The sequence below is a fragment of the Callospermophilus lateralis genome, chromosome 8, assembly GCF_048772815.1.
Source record: "Callospermophilus lateralis isolate mCalLat2 chromosome 8, mCalLat2.hap1, whole genome shotgun sequence".
Lineage (NCBI taxonomy): Eukaryota > Metazoa > Chordata > Mammalia > Rodentia > Sciuridae > Callospermophilus > Callospermophilus lateralis.
Genome location: NC_135312.1, coordinates 128,564,604 through 128,585,638, shown reverse-complemented (window position 1 = coordinate 128,585,638; position 21,035 = coordinate 128,564,604). Strand labels below are relative to the sequence as shown.

At 36.8% G+C, this 21,035-nt stretch overlaps 1 protein-coding gene across 1 annotated transcript; it reads right to left on the bottom strand.

The window, feature by feature from the left end:
- Positions 1–2,678: 2,678 nt before the first annotated feature.
- On the bottom strand, positions 2,679–4,664 carry Pabpc4l (poly(A) binding protein cytoplasmic 4 like). Its single transcript, XM_076864256.2, has one exon. It carries the CDS (start codon positions 4,053–4,055, stop codon positions 2,937–2,939), a length of 1,119 nt encoding a protein of 372 aa, XP_076720371.1. The 5' UTR covers positions 4,056–4,664; the 3' UTR covers positions 2,679–2,936.
- Positions 4,665–21,035: the final 16,371 nt, after the last annotated feature.

Sequence of the window (21,035 nt, the reverse complement as noted above, 5' to 3'; positions counted from 1 at the left end):
AAAAATGCTTTCCACACATCAGTGTGAGAGCCAGTGAATTAGTTTCACATAAGTTTAACATAAATTCTTAAATTAGATCAATATTTACTAAAAACACATGCCATGAACTTGGAATAATCAGACACATCCAAAAAATTTGGTGTACTTTTTATGCAAAATACTTTATAGACAAAAGATTTTGTAAGAAAGTATTGAGAATATGAAAGTGTGTGAAAGTAATAAAAGACAATAGAGACAAACTGTATGTATGTGTATATATAATATATAATATATATATGGGTTTTATATATTTATATTTGTATATTTCAGATGTTCAAAATGTTTTGAAGCATGATGTCATAGACATCTAAAAATTGAAAATTTTGAGGTTAAAATTTAACTTTTGAACTATCAAAACTATAAACAAAGAGAGCATATTTGGACCGGATTTAAAATAAATTAAAATGCAAAGAAATTTCACACATCCATGTAAATAAAAAACACCCCAATAAGAAAATAGTCTAAAATCATGAAATAGGTAATTAATCAGTATGAAAATATAGTCAAACAAAGCAACATAGAAGTATTCTGTTTTACATATCATGTCGAATTGGCCACAAAATCCCTTGTTCCTTGGAGTACATGGAATGGGCACTTCTCTAGTTTGATAAATTAATGTAAGTGGCACAATTTTTCTGGACAATATTTACAAAATCACTTTTAAGTTGCTTGCTCTTTTAATTCTTAATTCTAATCCTATTCATTTTCTTAAGAAAATAAGTAGATATATTTGCATAATAACTTTGCAAGTATGTTTATCCTAAAGTTGTTTATGATAAAGGAAAAGAGGAGAAAAGGAAAATATAACCTAGCACCATGTGTTTATCAACAAGAAATTAGTTGCATTATGAAATAATCATTGACCAAACATAAAAGTCATTACAATTATAGTCATTAAAATTATATTGAAATGGTTATTTGTGAACATGAAAGTTGACCATAGCATATAGTCAAATTTTAAAAGTAACTTAAAACAAAAATTCATATAATTCTACATTTCTCAAATTGTCTACGTGTACACATATAGAAAAAAGTGTGGAGAATATGCACCAAATTTTAATATATCTGATCTGTTATCATAATACTTTACATATTACTCTTCATTTTTTCATTGTCCATGATTTTTTTTCATTGAATTAGATTTTTTAATTTAGAAAATGTGCAATTAATGTATTTATATATGTGCATATATATGTATATTTCTCATTCATTCATAGTCAAAATATTGCCAAAGAAAACTATTTTAATATTACTTCTGTACTAGTAAAATATGAAACAAAATATTTGAATATAAGGTTAAAGGAAATAAAGCCAAAAAAAATGAAAACAACAATAACAAAAAAAAAAATCATTTTCTAGGTATCTTTGGTATGAGCAAATCAGAATTTTTTTGTTTTGTTTTGTTTTTGATACCGGGGATTGAACTCAGGGACATTTGACCACTAAGCCACATCACCAACCCTCTTTTGTATTTTATTTAGAGACAGAGTCTCACTGAGTTGCTTAGCGCCTTGCTTTTGCTCAAACTGGCTTTGAACTTGCAATCCTCCTGCCTCAGCCTCCTGCAGCTGAGATTACAGCCCTGTACAACATAAGAATTTTTAAAGAAATTATTTAAATGTAAATAAATAACTCTTGCTGCTTTTTCCAAATGGAGTTGAAGCAGCACATAATAAAAAGCCAATTACTAAATGCCTTTTTAAAAAGTGTAAAAAGAAGCTGAGTAATTTGATTGAAAGAAAGGAAGGAAAATATTTGGGAATGAGACTAATATAAAACTTATTCTAGAAAACAGTCCAAGCAATATAACTTCAATTAGTGAATTTCTGATCAATCAAGGCTGGAAGTGAATATTAATGGGCAACATCTCACAGTCTAATAAAAGGAGGTGTACATTTATAAAAACAAAGGAACTTACTGTTTGGAACCCTGAGAGAGCATCAGTAACATGGATCACTCTAAAACAGAGATTTAAACATAGATTTTAAACATATTTTCTATGTTCTATACATATGCATTTCATACTATTGGTATGTGACAAAAACTTATGGTATAACATTGAGCTGCATAGGCCTAAAGTAATTTAAAATCAGCCCATCTTTGGGTCACCTGAACTGATACTATAATTTAAGGAATGTATAAAGTTTTACTATGCAAGCAACAATTTACAAAACTATAAAGGACTGGTTTATAGTAAACCAACAGAAAAAGTAACAAAATAGCTTACAAAGCCAGTTTGTAGCCAACTTTAAAAACTTGCATAATTCTAAACCATTACAAAAACAACCATGTCCCTATACAAATTTAAAAGAAATTCAGCTACTCCCTGATACTTAAAACATTAACTCAAAATGAAATTAGACACTTAACTGAATGGGGACTACTAATTTCTAAACTTTTGATTTCTCAAAAACAATTTTGTTAAAAAAATTACAAAATTCATTGGTAAAAAATAAATTACTCTGTAATCCTTACTTTGAACATATTTTCACAGAAGAAATTAAAGCTAATCATATCATTCAAGTAAAATAGAAAATATGCAATAAACTCACAATTACTTTAGCTGGTTCAAAATAGCATTAAGATCTATCTAACCACATTTATTGCTCTGACCACTACATCAAAATTAAAAAAAAAAAAAAAAAAAAAAAAAAAAAGAATCCGCATTTTTAAAGTGAAAAGCTGTGCCTCTGTAAAATGAACCAAGTTTCAGAGATTCATTTAGTTTCTTCACAAAGTTTTAAAAAAATGTTTTTGTGTTAAAAAAGATCTAAATTTTTATCATAAAATTTACTAATAACTTAAGCAGCCATCAATGGGCTCTGAAGTTCACTGAAGGCAATTCAGGCAGAGATCGCTATGGTTCCGCCACCTGCTATACATGCTAGCTGGCGAGGTCAGTTATGCTTCTGGGCCAGGGCAATGTTCAGGGCTTTGGAGCCCAAGATACGGCCATTCATCTCAGCCATGGCTGCGAGGGCCTCCTCGGAGGAGGAGAAGCAGATCAGGCCGAACCCCTTGCTCTGCCCTTCCTCCTGCATTACCTTCACTCTGTTAATGGATCCAAAAGAAGAAAACTCCTTTCGTAGTTTCTCATCATCGATGGTATCGTCTAGATTCTTAATGTACAGTTTTACCCCCTGGCGTCCACGGATTCTTTCCTTTTTCTTCTGCTCAAACATTTCCTTTAGCTCGGCCTGTCTCTCTCCTTTCTTTTGTGCCCTGCCCACAAAAATCGGCTGCCCGTTTATGTCCTTTCCATTCATTTCTTCAACTGCCTTTTGGGCAGCCTGGTGGCTCTCGAAGCTCACAAAGCCGAAGCCTTTGGATTTCCCGCTGGCATCTGTCATCACCTTCACACTCAAGGGGTGGCCATACTTGCTGAAAACCTCCTTCAGTCGCTCATCATCCATGTCATCCCCAAAGTTTTTGATGTAAACGTTGGTGAATTCGCTGGAGGCTTTGCTTCTGAGCTCAGCCTCGCGATCCTTGCGGTTTTTGAATCTGCCAACAAACACCCTGCAGTCTTTGAGCAGCTTCCCGTTCATCTCCTGGATGGCCTTCTCTGCCGCACTCTGGTTCTGAAAGTGCACAAAGCCGTAACCCTTGGAGCCTTGGTCGTCACTCATCACCTTGGAGGAAAGGATCTTTCCAAAAGCTGAAAAATGTTCGTGCAGCGTCTTGTTATCTATGGATTTGTCCAGGTTTTTGATGAACACATTCCCAACTCCAGATTTCCTTAGGTGGGCATCCCTTTGAGACCACATGAGACGGATGGATTTGCCTTTTATCGTGTCAAAGTTCATGGTGTCTAGGGCCTTCTGGGCATCGGCCAGCTGCAGGAAGTTCACGTAAGCATAGCCCAGAGAGAGGCGGGTGACCGCGTCCCTGCAGATGCGGATGGACAGCACAGGGCCCACTGTACTGAACTTCCTGAACAATAGGTCCTCGGTGACATCTACATGCAGGTCACCCACGTACAAGGAGGCCATGCGGTACTTGGCTTCTACATCCATCTCTGCACCACTACAAGCCTTTTCCCAGGAGCTCTTGGGGCAATTCCTGCAGGATCTGGGCCAGGCCACAGATGGGGCAGGCTAAAGCTTGGTGACCTCAAGACAGCTGCTTCCTGGCCAATCAGCGGGGTTCAGGTACAGCATCCCAAGCCCAGGCAACAGTCACATCAGAAAGGTTCACTGCAACCCAATCCCCCTTCTCAGGACTTGGCAATAGGACACTGAGCTCTCCAAGAAAGGATATCAGGACAAGACTTCCCTTTCCCACCAATCTGCGAGAAACCTTGCAGAGCAGGGCTGGCCCTCCATCTGAGCGATCTCCTCAGGAGCCCCGGGTCGCCGGTTTCTGAATAAAAATAGGCCTCACTCGACCAGTTTAGAGTTACAGCTGCTCGGGGAGGGACTCAGCAAGTTGTGACCCAGGCAGAGCCGTGCAGGGCGGCCTGGTCGCCGAGGCGAGTCCCCAGCCCACAGGGACCCGGTTCCACCGCGCGGTCCTGGCCTACGCGGCTGCGGGCTCCTGATCCCAGCGCCTTCGGACCCCAGCGCGCGGCGGCGGGACGCGGGGACAGGAGCGGGCGCGGGGACCGGGACGATCAGGCCGCGCTCACCGGCCCCTCCGGCCGCGGCGGGAAACCCGGAACTCGCGCGCCCAACTTCCCGCGCGCTCGCTGCCAAGTGGGACGTTTTTCAATATTTCCTGAGAACGTTTTTCCTCCCCCGCCCCTTGACACACTTCCCACCGCGCTCGGGCGGCGGGGCCGGGAAGCAGGGGGCGGTGACCTGGGTGGAGGAGGGCGGCCCCGGGGAGTGGCCCCAGTCAGCCCACCCGCCCGCGGGCTGCCAGGCGGCCACCTGCTCGCCTGCTGTCCAGTGACGGCTGCGGGCCACTCCGGGGCCAGTCCCGACCTCCGCGCCCGCCCAGCCGAGCGCCGGGGGTCCCGTCGCTGCAGCCTCCACGGCCGCCCAGGTCCCCGACAAAACCCGACGCGCAGCCTTTCCTAAGTCGACTCCGCAAAATGCGCTCCAGGGAAACGGGTTAAGTGCTTTCTCGGGATAGAAGTTTTCCTGAACACTTCGGAAAAGTTTGCTTTTCTCCTTTAGAAACCTTTAAGCTGCCTTGCGCTTTCCCATATTTACCAGGTACGGTATGTCCCAGGACCCCAGGAGCCAGGCCCACGGTGTTCTCAGGGATTTTCAGAAATGAGATACACGGTGGCTATTGAATAAATCAACTCCGTGAAAGAGAGGTACTTAACCTGAGGCTGCTTTTGACATTGCGAGATGCGCAGATAGCAGCACTTCTCAGGGGGTGCTGTACATACTCAGTTAATTAATGGATTCGGAGATGTCTAACACAATACCAGGCCTGAAGTAGATTTCACTCACATTAGTCTGCTTCTTCTACCATTAAACAAAACGATTTAATATGGTTCTTATAAAACTTTGAAATTGTAATCATAGTATATCAAAGAAAGGCAAAGTTAGTTATCTGCACTTCTGAACGGGGTGAATCTGTTTGTGTAAGGAAGATTCAGTACTTTGCACACTTTCATGGATATACTTTAGGATCTTGTTTAAAAGCAGATTCTGACTAAGTTAGGATAGACCCGAGATTGTACATTTCTGACAAGTTCGTGAATGATTCAAAATCTCCTGGTCTCTGATTTATGCTCTGAATATCAGTAATTTGCAACTAGATGAGTCCTGATTTAGTGGGGAAAAATATATATTTCTCTCTTAGAGAGTAATGATATTTCAGCAAAAATCATTATTAATACACGTGAAAGCAGCATGATTTCCACTCTATAACAGTGTTATTCAGCTTTTCCTTGCTGCCATCAAAATACTCAACAAGAACAACTTAAAGGAGAAAAAGTTTCTTGGCTCACAGTTTCAGAGGTACATTCCATGGTAGATCAAGTCCAAAGCTCTGAGCCCAACAAGAGTAAGAATATCATGGGGGAAAGGTATGGCAGGGGAGGGCTATGCATTTCAGGGCATCCAGGAAGCAACAAAAGGAGTAGTTCCAGGGAGGGCGTGTCTTCGGTGACCCACCTGGGCCAATCATGTCCCACAGGCCTAGAGTTACCACCTTCTCAGTCCATTCAAACTAGGATAAACTGCTTAGGTTACAGTTCTCAAAATCCAATTCTTTCACCTCCAGACGTGTCTGCAGTAAGACTAGAGCTTATGTGGCACACTTAATATCCAAACTATGATGATAATCTAAATTTCTGTTAGCCTATCTAAAATTTCATATGTGGGGGACCATAATATGCTACCCTAAACTATGAAGAGTTGTTGAGCCCAATACAATTAAGAACCAGATGCAGGAACTCTCTTTGACTTCTCTCAATTTGCCTAAAAGGAAGGCATAAATTCACAAACACAAAAATATCCTGACCTCCTCTCTACTGGGGAGAACAAGTGATTGACCACTAAAGAACTTTGGAATCTTATGAGACCCGAGATAGTACCAGATGAACCTACATTAGGAAACTTTACTAACTAGTCTTTGCCTGCCAGTTATTTGCCTTCCCTTTACTTGTCTCCCTAAGAGATTCAAAATCTTTTTGTTTTGTCTTGATACTTTTTGAATTCTTTGTTGAAGATGATATATGAGTTGGAATTTAAAGATACTTCTCTGAGATCTATTTTCTGGTACCTCCATGGATATATGAAGTATATATGTTAATAAACTCCTGCACATATATTTTTGATTTTCTTTAGTCAACCTGTCTTTTGTTATAAGAATTTGCTCGAACCAATGACCTATGGGTTGAAATAAAATATAGGTATTATTCTTCAACTATAAGCAATGGATTTATGATTACTCCCAGACAAGTCTCGATTGATGGTTTTTATTTGTGAAACTTTTTGTATGTGAGTTATTCCTATGGGAACTGTTTTAGTCAGCTATTTCACTACTGTGACTAAAGGATCTGACCAGAACAATTTCAGGGAAGAGAAGTTCAGTTGAGGCTCACTGTTTCAGAGGTCTTAGTCCATAGAGGTCCAGCTCCAATCTTCAGAGTTGGAGGTGAGGCAGAACATTGTGGTGGAAGAGTGTGGCACAGGGAACCAGCTCACATGGTGAACAGGAAGCAGAGATAGGCTTCACTTGCCAAATAAAAGTATATACCCAAAGCTTGCCCTAATTCCTACCTTCTCTAGCCACACCATACCACTTCAGTTCCCACTATGTTAATCCCTCCCCTCGTTGTATCTCTGTTTTCTAGATAGCTGAAGCTCAGCTGTTTTATTCCACCAAACCTTTCTGCCATGATGCTCCACCTCATCCCAAACAGAGCTATGTAACAGCTGACCATGGACTGAAACCATGAGCCACAGTATATTTTTCCTCTCTAAGATGTTTTTGTCAGGTATTTTGGTCACAGCCACAAAAAGCTGATAATCCATCACATATACATGATACCAAAATATTCAGGTAATTTGTGAGTTTTTCATCTTAATTTAGTGTAATTTTCACACATTATTTTAGGGAAAGTGAGGAAGAGTGCTCAAATTCTTATTTTGGTCCTATTTCTAATAAGTTTGTACAACTGATGCTAACCCTGTTTTAGTAAATGGCCAACAATTTTGGCCTCGCTTATTCATTTTCCTCTTTGTACTCATTTCATTTTTATAGTTTAAAAAAGCTGCATTTTTAGGCATCTATGGTTTCTTCCCTTTAGTTCTCCACAGCTCATCTATTTTCAGTTGTGTTCACTCAGTAATTTCTTATTTGGGGATGTCTTGTGCATCTTCCCCTTTGCTGTTGCCTTGGCTTCTGTTCCTTGCATTTTGCTGCCAGAATAATTTCACTATCATCTTCTTCATAAAACTTTAGTAAAAATTAACAAATGACTTTCAAGGCTTTGCAAAATCAGTCATTTTCTGACTACATATATCTTCTGTCAAGTTGATGCTGCATCTATTTTATATGTAAATGCAGTTAATTATTTTAGAATATTCCTTTTCTTAGTGATTATCCAAATTCTATCACCACTGAGTCCTGTTTAATATTTTTTCTCCTATTAATCCACCTGACACTGATTATTTTTCCTTTTCTAAAGCAATTTATTTATTGTGTGAATTATATTATGAAACTCATTTTGGTATGAGTTAATCAGATTTGATGCACATTGACTTAAAATTTATGTCGCTTATGTTGTTAGTTGTATTACACTTGTCTTAGCCAGTTGTTATAGCTATTTATATGTCTTTTTTATTTTCTAGATGTTCTGAAAACATTTCCCTTAAAATTCAGTGTTTTGTCTCATTTTGAAAAATGTTATAATTTTACCAAATCTTGTGTCATTTTACTAAGTTGACTTTCAAAGTACAACTTTGCTTCTTGTTTGGCTCTCAAAATTAAGTGGGAATAAGATTTATGATTTGCTTAGATGGCAGAAAAATCGTCAGTGTCTCTCTTTAATGATATTGATGGCAATAGGAGCCATTGCTTACCATTATAGCTATTTACAGATAAATGAATAAATACCTAGCTGGGGTATGGAAATGCCTTGTAAAATAAAAATTTGTTGTATTAATTCTATTGAAGGAATTCCTGAGGTCCATTTGCATCAATCATAACTCTGATGAAGTGAACTGTTATTGAATCGTTTTTATTATTCTTCAAAATGGTCACTATTATTTAACAGAAAATAACCCAATGAATGAAACATGCTTTTGTTATATTATGAAACATCCATGGTCAATATTTGCTGAAAAGCATAATAGTGCATCCTTCAGATTATTAGTTTCGATTTTGTTTGACAACAATTATAGTCTCTTTCCAGTTGCAATGTTTTCTGACTTTTTAATCCAACTAGTGTTAACTTTTTCAGAGTAGTATGCTGAGATTTATATTTCAGAATTGGATTCTCTTCATGGAGCACATTGAAATTTCTCTGTAAGAAATGCTTGATTACTAGTGAATCTTGAGGAGAGACTCAACTCAATAAAATATATATATATATATATATATATATATATATATATATATATATACCAGTTAGAATGTTAGGCAGTGCAGTCGTAAAACTAAAATAAAACACAGTATCTTTCCCCAAAAGTCGCATGGACCATTATTGGAAAAAAAATAAATTTTTAAAAATATAAAATTTTTAAAAATATAATATCAATATATAAGATAGAAATTTAGCATGAAAGAGATAAAGTTTTAAAACATTTTTGGAAAGAAAATGGTACTAAAGAAATTTAGAGACAAGCAAGTGTTAGTATCATGTGATATTCAATATTGTTGAAATAGGAAGTATAAATAAGGCAGAATTTTCTTCACATTTTACAAATGTAATTGTAATGTGAAGTTAATATAAAATGCAACTGCTGGAAACATGGAATTTAAAAAAAAAGTACAAATTATATGGGGATTCCAAATTGGAGTTTTGTCCAATGAGCTCTCTGCTACAGCAAAAACTGTTTGTTACTTACAGCTAAGCATGAACCATTTCATGTATGAAAAGGATTTTCAAACAAAATATCCCCTATTTTAATTAGACCAAAGTAGATTCTGAAGTCTATGGAGTCAGATGTCGTCAACTACTGATGAAACTAGTTCAAGGATGGAGAACATGGTGTTCATTAAGTCACACACAACTGGTGATGGAAAGTGCTCATGTAATGTTCTTCAGATCGCTATGCTCAGATGGGTGATCAGAAACCATTCGCTTCAAAAATCAGTTTGTCCTCTCTACTTTATTTACCTCCTGTCCATCTGTTCCACACCCTGACTTACCCCTTGGTGTTAACTCTGTTTTGCCAAAGCTAGAGAAACTCTTCACTCAGAGTCTTCAGAGTTGTTTCTGTAAACAGCTGGACTTCTCTGTCTCCAATGCTGAACAACTCTCAAGACATACATCCATTTTATTAGAATGTCCCAAAGCATCAACCTCATTATTAAAGTTCAGGTAGAACAAAGGAGGATGAAAAGATGGGAGAATTCCCTGCCTGTTCAGTTTTTTTTTTATTGTTGTTTTTTTTTTGTTTTTTGTTTTTTTATTAATGGAATGCTCTGCTTGACAATTTAGCCTATTTGTCTACACTAAGCCAAAAGAAGTAGTCATGGAAATTCCTATCTAGAAAGCAGTGTCCTAGCTTCCACAGGATGAATCTCAAAGGCCTGTGGATTAAGATCTGTGAGAGTCAGTCCAGGAAAGACAGTGGCATCATAGACGCTGGTATAACAAACTATGACAGGTTGGCAGAGCTAGTGGAAACTGATTCCGTGGGTATCATGGATTTCCTCTTCTCACTTTCCTCCACCTTTCATGCATTGCTCCCAAGAGGAGCCTTACTCAATCATTTCAAAAGGCTATTACCAGTTTAGAGTAGGTAATCATCTTCTCCAAGCATTGCCCAGGCCCATTTCTGTAATGCTTAAAAAGGTTTTATGATGCCCCAACTTTTCAAACTTTCTGAATGCAACTACACAAGACCAAACAGACAAAAAGTTCTGCCAGATATGAAGCTCTTTTCCTGAAGTTTAATAATGTCTGCTTTCAAAGCAAAATCCTTTCTTCCAGTGGCAACTCTGAGATCTTTTGATGCTAGCTGTTATGCTAAGCTGCCAGAATCATGAGATAAATGGAGGTGCGGGGATAAGATTTGTCCTTACCATTAGCTTTTTCCTATTTATGTCCTCTCTACCATTACTATGCATATAAATATGGACACATTTGCTATTTTTCATTATCCATCACCCCCTGCCACCACACACACACAGATAGCATTGACATTATCTCTAAATGTAAGTTCCATCAAGGAAAGATTTTTTCTGACTTAGTTACCAGTTTATTTTCAGTGCTTAGAACAAGCATTACAGTACAACAGGTCCTTAAACTTGATGCTTTGGGAGTTGGCAGGTAATTCTTCACACGTCTTTCACGTTTCTTCGCATCTTGGAAATGAAGGCAGGGGGTGCTTCTTGTGGAGTGTGGTTTAAAAGATGTTTGTACAGCAAATAGCTTTGGAAGATAGAGTAGGGTTAATTTTCTGAAGCAAAGTGCAAAGTTGTTTATAGGCTTGCAAGTTAGAGATATTGTTCTCTCTTTGTACCACTGAACAGGCACATCTTCTACCTATCCCAAAAGAATAAGCTTTCTAAGCTCTGGGTTATTCTACTATTAGGCAACCCACTATGGACAGGTGTCTCCTGCACTAGTACACCCCACTCTTGGGGTACTGTCAAAAGAAAATGCTAGTATACTGGGAGTTGTTATTACTTAAGAAATTTCTCTTCTCTGACCTAAAAACCCTGTTTTTTATACCAGCATTCACAAAACTATGGCAATTAATTTCTTAGTTGATAAGTAGGGCAAAATCTCAGACCCTTCAGAGTTCTTGATATTAATAATGAGGATAGGGTGATGACAGACATTGTTTTTTGGAAGAGAAAGACAAAGGGCCTTATGCAGAGATTTATGGGATTTGAGGGAAATTTATGGGATTTGGCAGCAAAAACATTGCCCAGCTAGTATCATTGATTGTGCATAAAATAAAGCTTCCCAGTTCCCAACAGGAAGTCAGATCCTAGAAACCCATTCTAATGTGTTGAGATATTTCCAGGAATGGAGCAAGTTAAATTTCTAAGGCTTTGTTGAATACTAATTGCTGAAGACACTATTTGACCTGGTCCCCTGGTAGAAGAAAGTGTCAAAATTCTCCTAATTGGCACACTTCACAGGATTGGCCTGATGGGCCCATTCAATGTACTGGTTTTGTTGATTTTAAAACTCAGTTGACAACTCATTTCAAAACTAAATATATATTAGAATTTAAGTGATCGACACTCCAGACATTCCTGCAAATTGGCCGATTAAAGACAACCATCTTTGGCACACTGGCCTTTTGTAATAAATCTTTGCTCTTTACAGAAACATCTAAGTGCATCATCTAGAGGCTTGTGCTTCAGACAGCAATCCAGCTGCTGATTGAACCTGCACCACTCAGGTTACTTCTGGTGCTGATGGGCTGTCAGTGCATCTTACATTTTGTGACTATTTATGTAGCAAGGAATGCCACAAAGCGTGGAGTCCTGCTTACTCCCAGCAACCTCCACTTGGTGATATCTCCTGGGGCTCTGAGTACTGCCCCATCACCACTGACTGGCATTCATCTCACAATGTTTCTTGCTGTTTGAGTTCAGTCAACCCACTGTAACTTCATTGTGGTCAACATTGGAGCTGCTACCATCTTTGGCTTTTGGAATCAGGAATATTTGTATTTTACCATGGAATATTTTATCCCCAAACCTATTCAGCCATGGTCTGATAAACAAGTAATTTAGTGGACGTTCCTTACTCCATTTTATTCACTGACATCTGGTAACATGGAGGGTTGGAATCTCCTGCCCCAAATTAAATACAAAAAGATTCGGACTCTACTTTCCTTGACTTCTCCTGGTCTACATTTTTAGTAGGTGAGTTTAGTCACTGAATGTAGCCGTTCCCAGCCAGTGATCATCTCACTTGGCTACTTCCTGGGTAATATTCAGGACAAAAAGAGCAGATTATATAGACATATAATAAATAGTCAGCATTCTACTCTGTTCATTCCTGAGCCTCATGCCTTTTGTTTGCTCTAATAGTATCACTATGCTAAACCAGCTGGTCTGCTCTCCAAGTGTCTGCCTGGCCAAATGGTGCCTTGTGGGTTCAAACTAGATTCTGATTCAGCCAGCTGGATACTCTTATTGGATTAGCATATTTATATGTCATAATTATAAAGACTATTTGTTCAATACACTACACACCACATCCCTTGATTATGTTCTATGCAGCTAAAAATAAGAGACACATGGATATGATAAGTTTCATAAAATATCCTTGTGACTTATGACCCCTTATGGACAAAAGTCTGGGTACAAGTATGGATGATTGGGAAAACTGTGGAATTATAGCTTATGAAGTGGGACATACCAATTCTTTTGCACATAAGAGCACTGTCGTAAGTATCCAGGGACTATCTTAGACTTCAAGAGGTATGGTGAAGAGGGGAAGGTTAATGATCTTTGTCTCTTAGAATCACCCCAGAAAGTTGCTCATGAAGAAAAACACAATGTGTGCCTCTCCCAAACTGTGGAAAGCACTTTAAATTTAAGTGACTGCTGAGTCTTCCTTTCTCTACCACATGGAAATCTGACTCATGATTTGAATGCTATTCCCCTAAACCTTGCTGTGAAGTCTATTGAAAACAGCAGGGGGTGGCCTCAGCTCCTGCACTTCCCCTGCAAATCTGCTGTCAATGCCTCACATGTTTTCCCCACCCCCTTTTCCATAGTTATTATTCAGTTATTCAATGGAGTAGATGAATGGGACCCAGGTGTTGGCACAACAAAAAGAGTATGGGTTGGACTGACTGCTGTTAGGTACTCACATTCTATTTGAACTTGACTGTGAATGCTAAGACATACCAGTTATTGGGATGACAAGTGGAAGTCACCATCAGCCTGTACCCCTAAGATGGTAGGTCCCATGTGGAGTATTGTACCCCACAATGTTAATTGAATGTGGATTTCTATCTGGATCTGCTTAGAAGCCAGACATTGGCTTACCTCTATGCTGTAAATACAGTAACTTGAACCTTAGAAATGATCACAAGAGATCTTCAAGTGTTTAAGGGAATGGTGCTAGTTTATCATGTAGGTCTCAGATGACTGTGGAGAGTTTTCTAAAATAAAGCAACCCTTGGGTGATCTTTCCAGATTTGTTTTTTAGGTGTAACCTCTATACAATTATCTCCATAATGGGAGCCATCCAATTAGAAACGGTGATAAGAGATTTGATCCTGGCTTTACTGTGATTGGCCCTGAAAGGCATTCACACCTCACCTCACCATCCAAGTTGGTTATGAATGATAGAATTATCTCAGACAATGTCCTTGAAGCTCAAAGCAGTTTCTATGCTATCAAAAGTATATCTTACTGAAGCTCCATTAATGGCTGAAGTCAGGTGGCGGAAAGGTAAACACAGAAAAATAAGAAGAAAGTTATTCTCCATCTCAGGTAGAGCCTGATAGTTTATAGGAGTTGCTCAATCCCAGGCCTAGCCCCCTCGTGCATATGGCTGAGGTCAACACCACAAACATGCCATATTCTGTTGCTTAGAGTCCTGTTGATAGTAGCCTTGCTATCAACAATAGATACAGAATAAATTGAGCAGATTAACTCCTTCCAACAGTGTGTATACTGATGGGAAAATTTTCTAGAAGAAAAGGTGGTATAGAAATAAGAGAAGAATTCTCCATCAGCCATTTTGTTTCTGTGTGATTTGCAAGCAGGGTCTGACTGTTATATTTTCAGACTATCTGTTCAAATGTCTTAAGATAGCCTGTATTAAGATAGTTGGGAATTAAAATAATTTATATGTGTGTGTGTGTGTGTATATATATATATATATATATATATATATATATATACCTATAAGACATCCATATTTTATATATATTTATATAAAATACATACATACACACACACACACACACACATACATAGACACCCATAACCAGGTACCTGGTTAGTTCCTGATTTCAATTCAGAATGTATATTTTTAATACTCTTTGCTCCTATTGTCCTAAGTAAAATTTTCTTTCAGCCTCACAGCATAATTGAAAACAACTTCTGTTTAGAATACATTTTGGCATTTTGTACTCTATCAAAACTTTTCTTTAGAGCAGTCAGATATGACGCTCATTCTGTCCACAACCACCTCAGAGGAAGTCTTTAAAGACTCTATAATCTTCTTGTTTTTCAGTCTCTGCAATACTTCATTTTATTCTTTGAAGCCAAGCCACGTATGCCCTATAAAAATAATCATGACTTTTAAAACCCAATGATATAGAGGATAGTCTGGACTGTTTGTCCTATTTCTTTCCTAACACTGATAATCCAGGGCTCCTTGGTGGGCAGGTTACAATCCAGGCTTGATTGGGGTTCTGCCTTAGCTCTACTGTAGCCTGTGTGTCCATTTTTTCTTTTTCAAGAATGAGACATTGACATCTCTTTAATATCTATAGTCACAGCATCCTTCACCATGGCCTCCTTAAAAATCTTATGTTGAAAGGTGTAGACTTGGATGGATTTCTAGTTAGAAAAAAATCCCTTTTTGAAACATAGCCTTTGACTTAGGAACTATCCTAGAGCTTAGATACCTGTTTTCAGCTTTATCCCTCCCAAAGAATCAGTCATTTCCACATCTCCGGCTGAACTCTACCATGCACCATTCTGTTAGGAGTTGCTAACAATTGTAAATTGATTCAAGGTAATCCACTGCTGCACTAGAATTTAACAATCCCTAGAGAGAGAGACCTTATAAATGCAAGCCTGCCTTTATGTCCTACAAAGTCTCCAGCTTTATGCAAATTCAGTGCATTATCAAAATGACCTCAGTGCTGTCAGTCAACTATGATCACCTTTCAGGACACAAGGAGTCAGCTTGAGATGGAAAGCCTGAACTTCTTTCTCAGTGATTTATCTTTTCTATTCTTTCTTTCTTTCTTTTCTTTTCTTTATTTCTTTATTTTATTAGTTGTTCAAAACATTACAAAGTTCTTGACATATCATATTTCATACATTTGATTCAAGTGGATTATGAACTCCCATTTTTACCCTATATACATATTGCAGATTCACATCGGTTACACATCCACTTTTTTACCTACTGCCATACTAGTGTCTGTTGTATTCTGCTGCCTTTCCTATCCTCTACTATCCCCCCTCCCCTTTCTTCTGTTCTGTTCCCAGAAGAAAAATGGGCTAATTTCAAATGACCCACAAAAAGCCCACTCCTCAGGAAAATTTCAGAGATGATCCATAATCAAAAAGAATGGGAGGCAAGGGTGATATAGGGTAAAAGGCCACATTTAGGAATGCAAAAAATGAACATGGAGTCACATTTTAAGAGAAAATAAAGAATAGCTGGTGACATAAGGCTGGCTTTACAAACATTTCTGGGATTTTCTTTTTTATTCCATTTGTGAAAGGGAGATTGTGAATATAAAATCATTTGATATAATAATGAAAGTCAACAATATTAGAGCTTAATATGAGACCTACTATTACAAGCATGTTCTGTGAATTATTTAATTTTTATAAAACTGCACCAAATACTATCATTTAATCCATTTTCAGAGGAAGGAAACAAGACAAAGAGGGTTTAAAGAACTTGCATAACATCATGTGGATAAAAACTTAGGTAGTCTGATTCCATGATCAGTTCTTTTTTTTTTTTTTTCTCTTGGTGTCTTTTGTTGGAAATGTCCCAGAAGTCAACATCTCACTTCAGACACTGTGAATGGACCATTTTTGAAGATTCTTTCTAGATAAGTGATGGGAAAGTGGCTGTATCCATTGTGTCCCTAGCTGTCTCAAAGACTGTATCCAGTATTACTAACCAACCTCTGACTCAGATGCCTTCCTAGTTTACTTACCTACTTGCCAACTAAACTCTTGATGATTCTGTGGTCCTCCATCCCCATTACTAGACTGGAGTCTTCCTCCTTACACTGGTGATCCATTGAACATTTTCCCTGGCCTTGAGTATACCAGTAGTCTTCTCCATCCCCTGCACCCTTTACCCTCCTCACTTTCCTCCAGCCTAATATCATAGGTTCAGTCTTTCCTAACATTCATTCATACCAGCATCAACCTCATCCATACCCTCATAGCCCTGCAAATGCAAACCAGGTCAGAGCAGACATCCAACTCCTTTTACAATGCAGGACTAGATAGCTGGGAGGCTTTAGAGACACAATTTCTGTTGACAGACAATGTAAGCTATGACAACTCTTTTTTGTTGTTGTTATTGTTATTATTAAACTTGCTTGTATTGATTTTTTATGCCATGTGCATTTTAAAATGTCATCAACAACCCTTCATCTAGTCTTTAACTGGTGTATTTTATTTTTAAAACCATTTCAACTTCTTATTTTTCCTTTCATAAACCACAACTTATTTTCTCTTCCTTTATTGATTATTAGTTGGTACCTTTTTGTTTTATTGATGCTTTAATCTTTTATAGCTCTTAGAGTATTTATTCTAAATGGTTGTTCATTTCTGCTCACAGTAAAAGGAAACTACTGAACACATACAAAAAGTTGCATTACTTAATTATTGACCTACCTCATCTTGTATGCTACAGCCCCATTTGTGGCAAAGATGTAAAACTCTCAGTCACTTAATCCCCAGTGAGAAATTCTCTAGTGTTCTGATCACATCTCTCTTTAGCTTACAGTGTTAACAATACCTTTCCTTCCTCTGTTTCTGAAATATAATTTAAGTCTTACATAATTGGTTTATGCAATAATAATTTGTGACTGTTAATGAAGTTTACAAGTACTGCAGAAAAGTACCAGTTGGACATCACAACCTAATTAATGTAGTTAGTATTTTGCCCTTCCTCTGGCATTAAATACTGGTAAGTTTGCCTTACTTTATTTTCTTCCTTGTAACTTGTTTGTGAGAGTAGAAAATGCTGAAAAATAGAACTCATTATAAGATATGTATTTGTGGAAGCTAGGGAGTTTATCTTGGAATACGAGATTCATGGAGAATCTTGTAATTCTTGAAAAAGTGAGCTAATCTCTGTGTTGATTAGCAGAACTAGTTACAGTTATATGAAGAACATTTTTGCATAATTTGAGGAATGACTAAAGATTAGAGGAGTTTAAAGATGAAAATTGGCACTATTTTATAGTGTAAGTTTAGGGATTAAAGAAGAGCTATCCAAACACAAAAAAGTGATAGGGAATTCCCCATGGAGACTGAAACACAAGATCTCTGGGGTAGAAACCTACATTATGTTTCATGGCAAGTTTTACCTTTTTATGTAGAAATGATGCAAAACCATTAGAATCAGAGATCAGAATTTGTGACAGCTCAACAAAGCTATATGTAGGAATGTTTCATTTCCATTGGATATTTTGAATAATCGCACTAGAAAGATATTTTTAAGGAAATGTTAGGTATGTAATCAGTATGTATTATTCTTTGTTAATTCCACATTTTTTCTCTGTTTATAGCCTTTTCAGTAAAGATGAATTACAGATGAATATTCATGGGGTGATTTCTTTAAAATATTGATAAAAGTAATAGAATTAATAACTATAATTAAAATTAAAATATGGCAGCAAAATTTTATCTCTACTTTTTTATTCATTTTCACACATAACAGGGAAGAATACCAATACCTATAATTTTCAGAAACTACACTTAAATATCTTCAGATTACTTGAGTAAATATTCTTCTTAGATTTTTCAAAGACATTTGCTATAATTATTTAAGAAGAGTTTAGAAGAGTAAAAAAGTACATGCACATATTTTTATGTATGGATGTTTAAGTGTTATGTATAGCTAGATGTTGGTATGTATATTTTTTACACTGAGCAGAAAATAAATATATAGGAAATGTACAAGGTAATCTGAATGTCAAATTGTTCCTGGTTTAAGAATATGGTATTTAGGTGGTTTTTAATACATATGTGAAATAATATTGACTCAGATATGCTTCTAAGAAATATTTGTTTGGTACTTGTCAGATATGCTAAATTCTGGAAGAAAATGATGCTGGACATAATCCTTACCAACAGGTGCTTAATTTAACTGGAAAGAGGGAAATAGACACCAAAATATGTACATAAATGACCTATAATAACATATTAATAATTTTTTTATTTTTAATTTTTATCATGCATATACATATGGCTTTAGATAACTTTGTTTCTTTTTGTCTATTATAATAATACCCAGTGCTGTATAGATTTTGATGAAAAGAAGTTCTAAGAAATATCATTATTTTGTAGCAACTAATTTACTTAAGAAATATCATTGAACTCAGCAAAGCTGCTAAAGAATATTAGCCAATCAAAATAAATAAGAAGTATCATTGATTGCTTAATCTGTTGGTAAGCAATAATTTCTGGCAGGTGATCTTTAAATACTTCAAGTTTCCCATCTAAGAAATTTTGCTTCAAAATACTAAATTAGTACCATAAGCTAAGATATATGTTAAGTGAAAGAAATGGTGACAATGAAAATTCCTTATATTTCCAGAGACATATAAACTCATTTGTCTTATTAGTCTATAGAACTTAATATTGATTGAGATATACACAATAAGTTTCAAACATTATTATTTCTATTGAATTGGAAATCTATTATTCTCAAGTGAACTTCTCAAATCCAATATTCTGAAGTTGTCTCTTCTTAGTACTCTGATATCTATTTTATGAAAATTATCAGACCCAGATACTGGGAGTGATGAATCTGTGGTAATAAATATTTGTGATTTAACAAGCAAGTTAACTAAAAAATGCTTTCTTCTTAAGTGACAAAGTGTTGGCTCAGAAAGGCAGGCTTCAAAATATCTGTGGAATGGTAGGCATTAGTAAATTAATTCATGCTTTTCTCAAATGCTGACTTAACATCATCAACTAATTTAATTTTTCACTTCCTACCAGAGATATAAAAAATTAGGCAGGATTTAAAAAATGCTTTGGAAACAATAATTAGATTTTTTTTCTCACAGAAAAACGGAATATATGGAGTTTCTCGAGTCCTATTTGGAAGATCATGGCATGGGCTCTCAGAAGTCCTTGGATTGAGACCCCTCTTGTAAGCTATGGACCACAGACTGGAGAAATTACTTTTTTAGGGCTTCCTTTTTCAATTTGTAAAATTAAGTGGTTTTCAGCTCTTCCTAACTCATACAAGATACTTGGCATATAAAAAAAAATGCACACACACATCCACATGCACTTATATGTAAAAAATGTTTCAAGTTTTTGCTTGAAATGTGCCTCCCACTGCAGACTTCAAAATAGAATCATCCCTATCTTGAACCACATTATTGACCTTTGTATCAGAGAGTTTGAGATTAAGCTTTTCTCAGCAGCACACACCTCTAATCCCAGTGGTTTAGGAGACTGGGGCAGGAGGACCACAAGTCCAAGGCCAGCCTAGGCTTCTTGAAGAGACCTGCACCAAAATAAAGTTACCAAGGACCAGGGAAGTGGTACGCAGTAGTGCAGAGAAAAAGAGAAAAAAAAAAAAAACATAACACAAAAATTTAAGACTCAAGAGTATTGGTAAACCCCTCAATTTCAAACACACAGAAACCCAATGCATTAATATATCAGTTACTCAAACTAGCTTATGATGGTAGAAAACAGATCTATTTGAAGGGACTTTGGGAAAATAAAATAAAATTGTAATGTGAACTCAATTTTTCTCTCTTTTGCTTTCAGGGAAAAAATGTTCTGGGGGTCTTGCTATTCTTCAACCGTGCAGAATTGCCTGGGAAACATTTTCATGACTATATATATATAGCCATGGATATGTATGTGTGTATGTATATATGCATGTGTGTGTGTATATATATGTATATATGCTCAGTATGATTTGGCTTTGCGTAATCACCATGAAATCTTCTCTACAAGGTGAAATCAGAAAGCTGGAGATGCATTTCTGAGCATCATTGGAAAGCAGAAAGGCACTATGACAACCACTATGGCACCATTATGTTACAATATTTCAATGTGGTCATAATAGGACCTTCCTGTATGTATTAGGAAAGATCTATTTCTCATCAGTCCGTTTTCTCTCACAAAAGTGTAAGTTTAATTTAGAATCAATTCAAAATCTTTACATTTCAGAAGATGCTAGATATTAATTAAATGTTATTACAGTTAGTTGTTTTGCCAACTACTTGTTATTTGTTTTTTATGTTCCTATTGTAGCAACTGCATTTCTTAAATAAATTTTAAAATTACTTTATTGGCTTCTTCTCTTAAGGTAAGAAAATCCAAATCAAAAACTGAAGACAGATTTTATGTACCTGGCAGGTGTACTCACCAATAGCCAGCAATACTCTTTAAGTTTTCATAATAGGAAACCTTGTTTTTTACAAGGCTTTCTCTAGCTAACATATCTTCTTTCAACTTCATGGAAAACATGATCA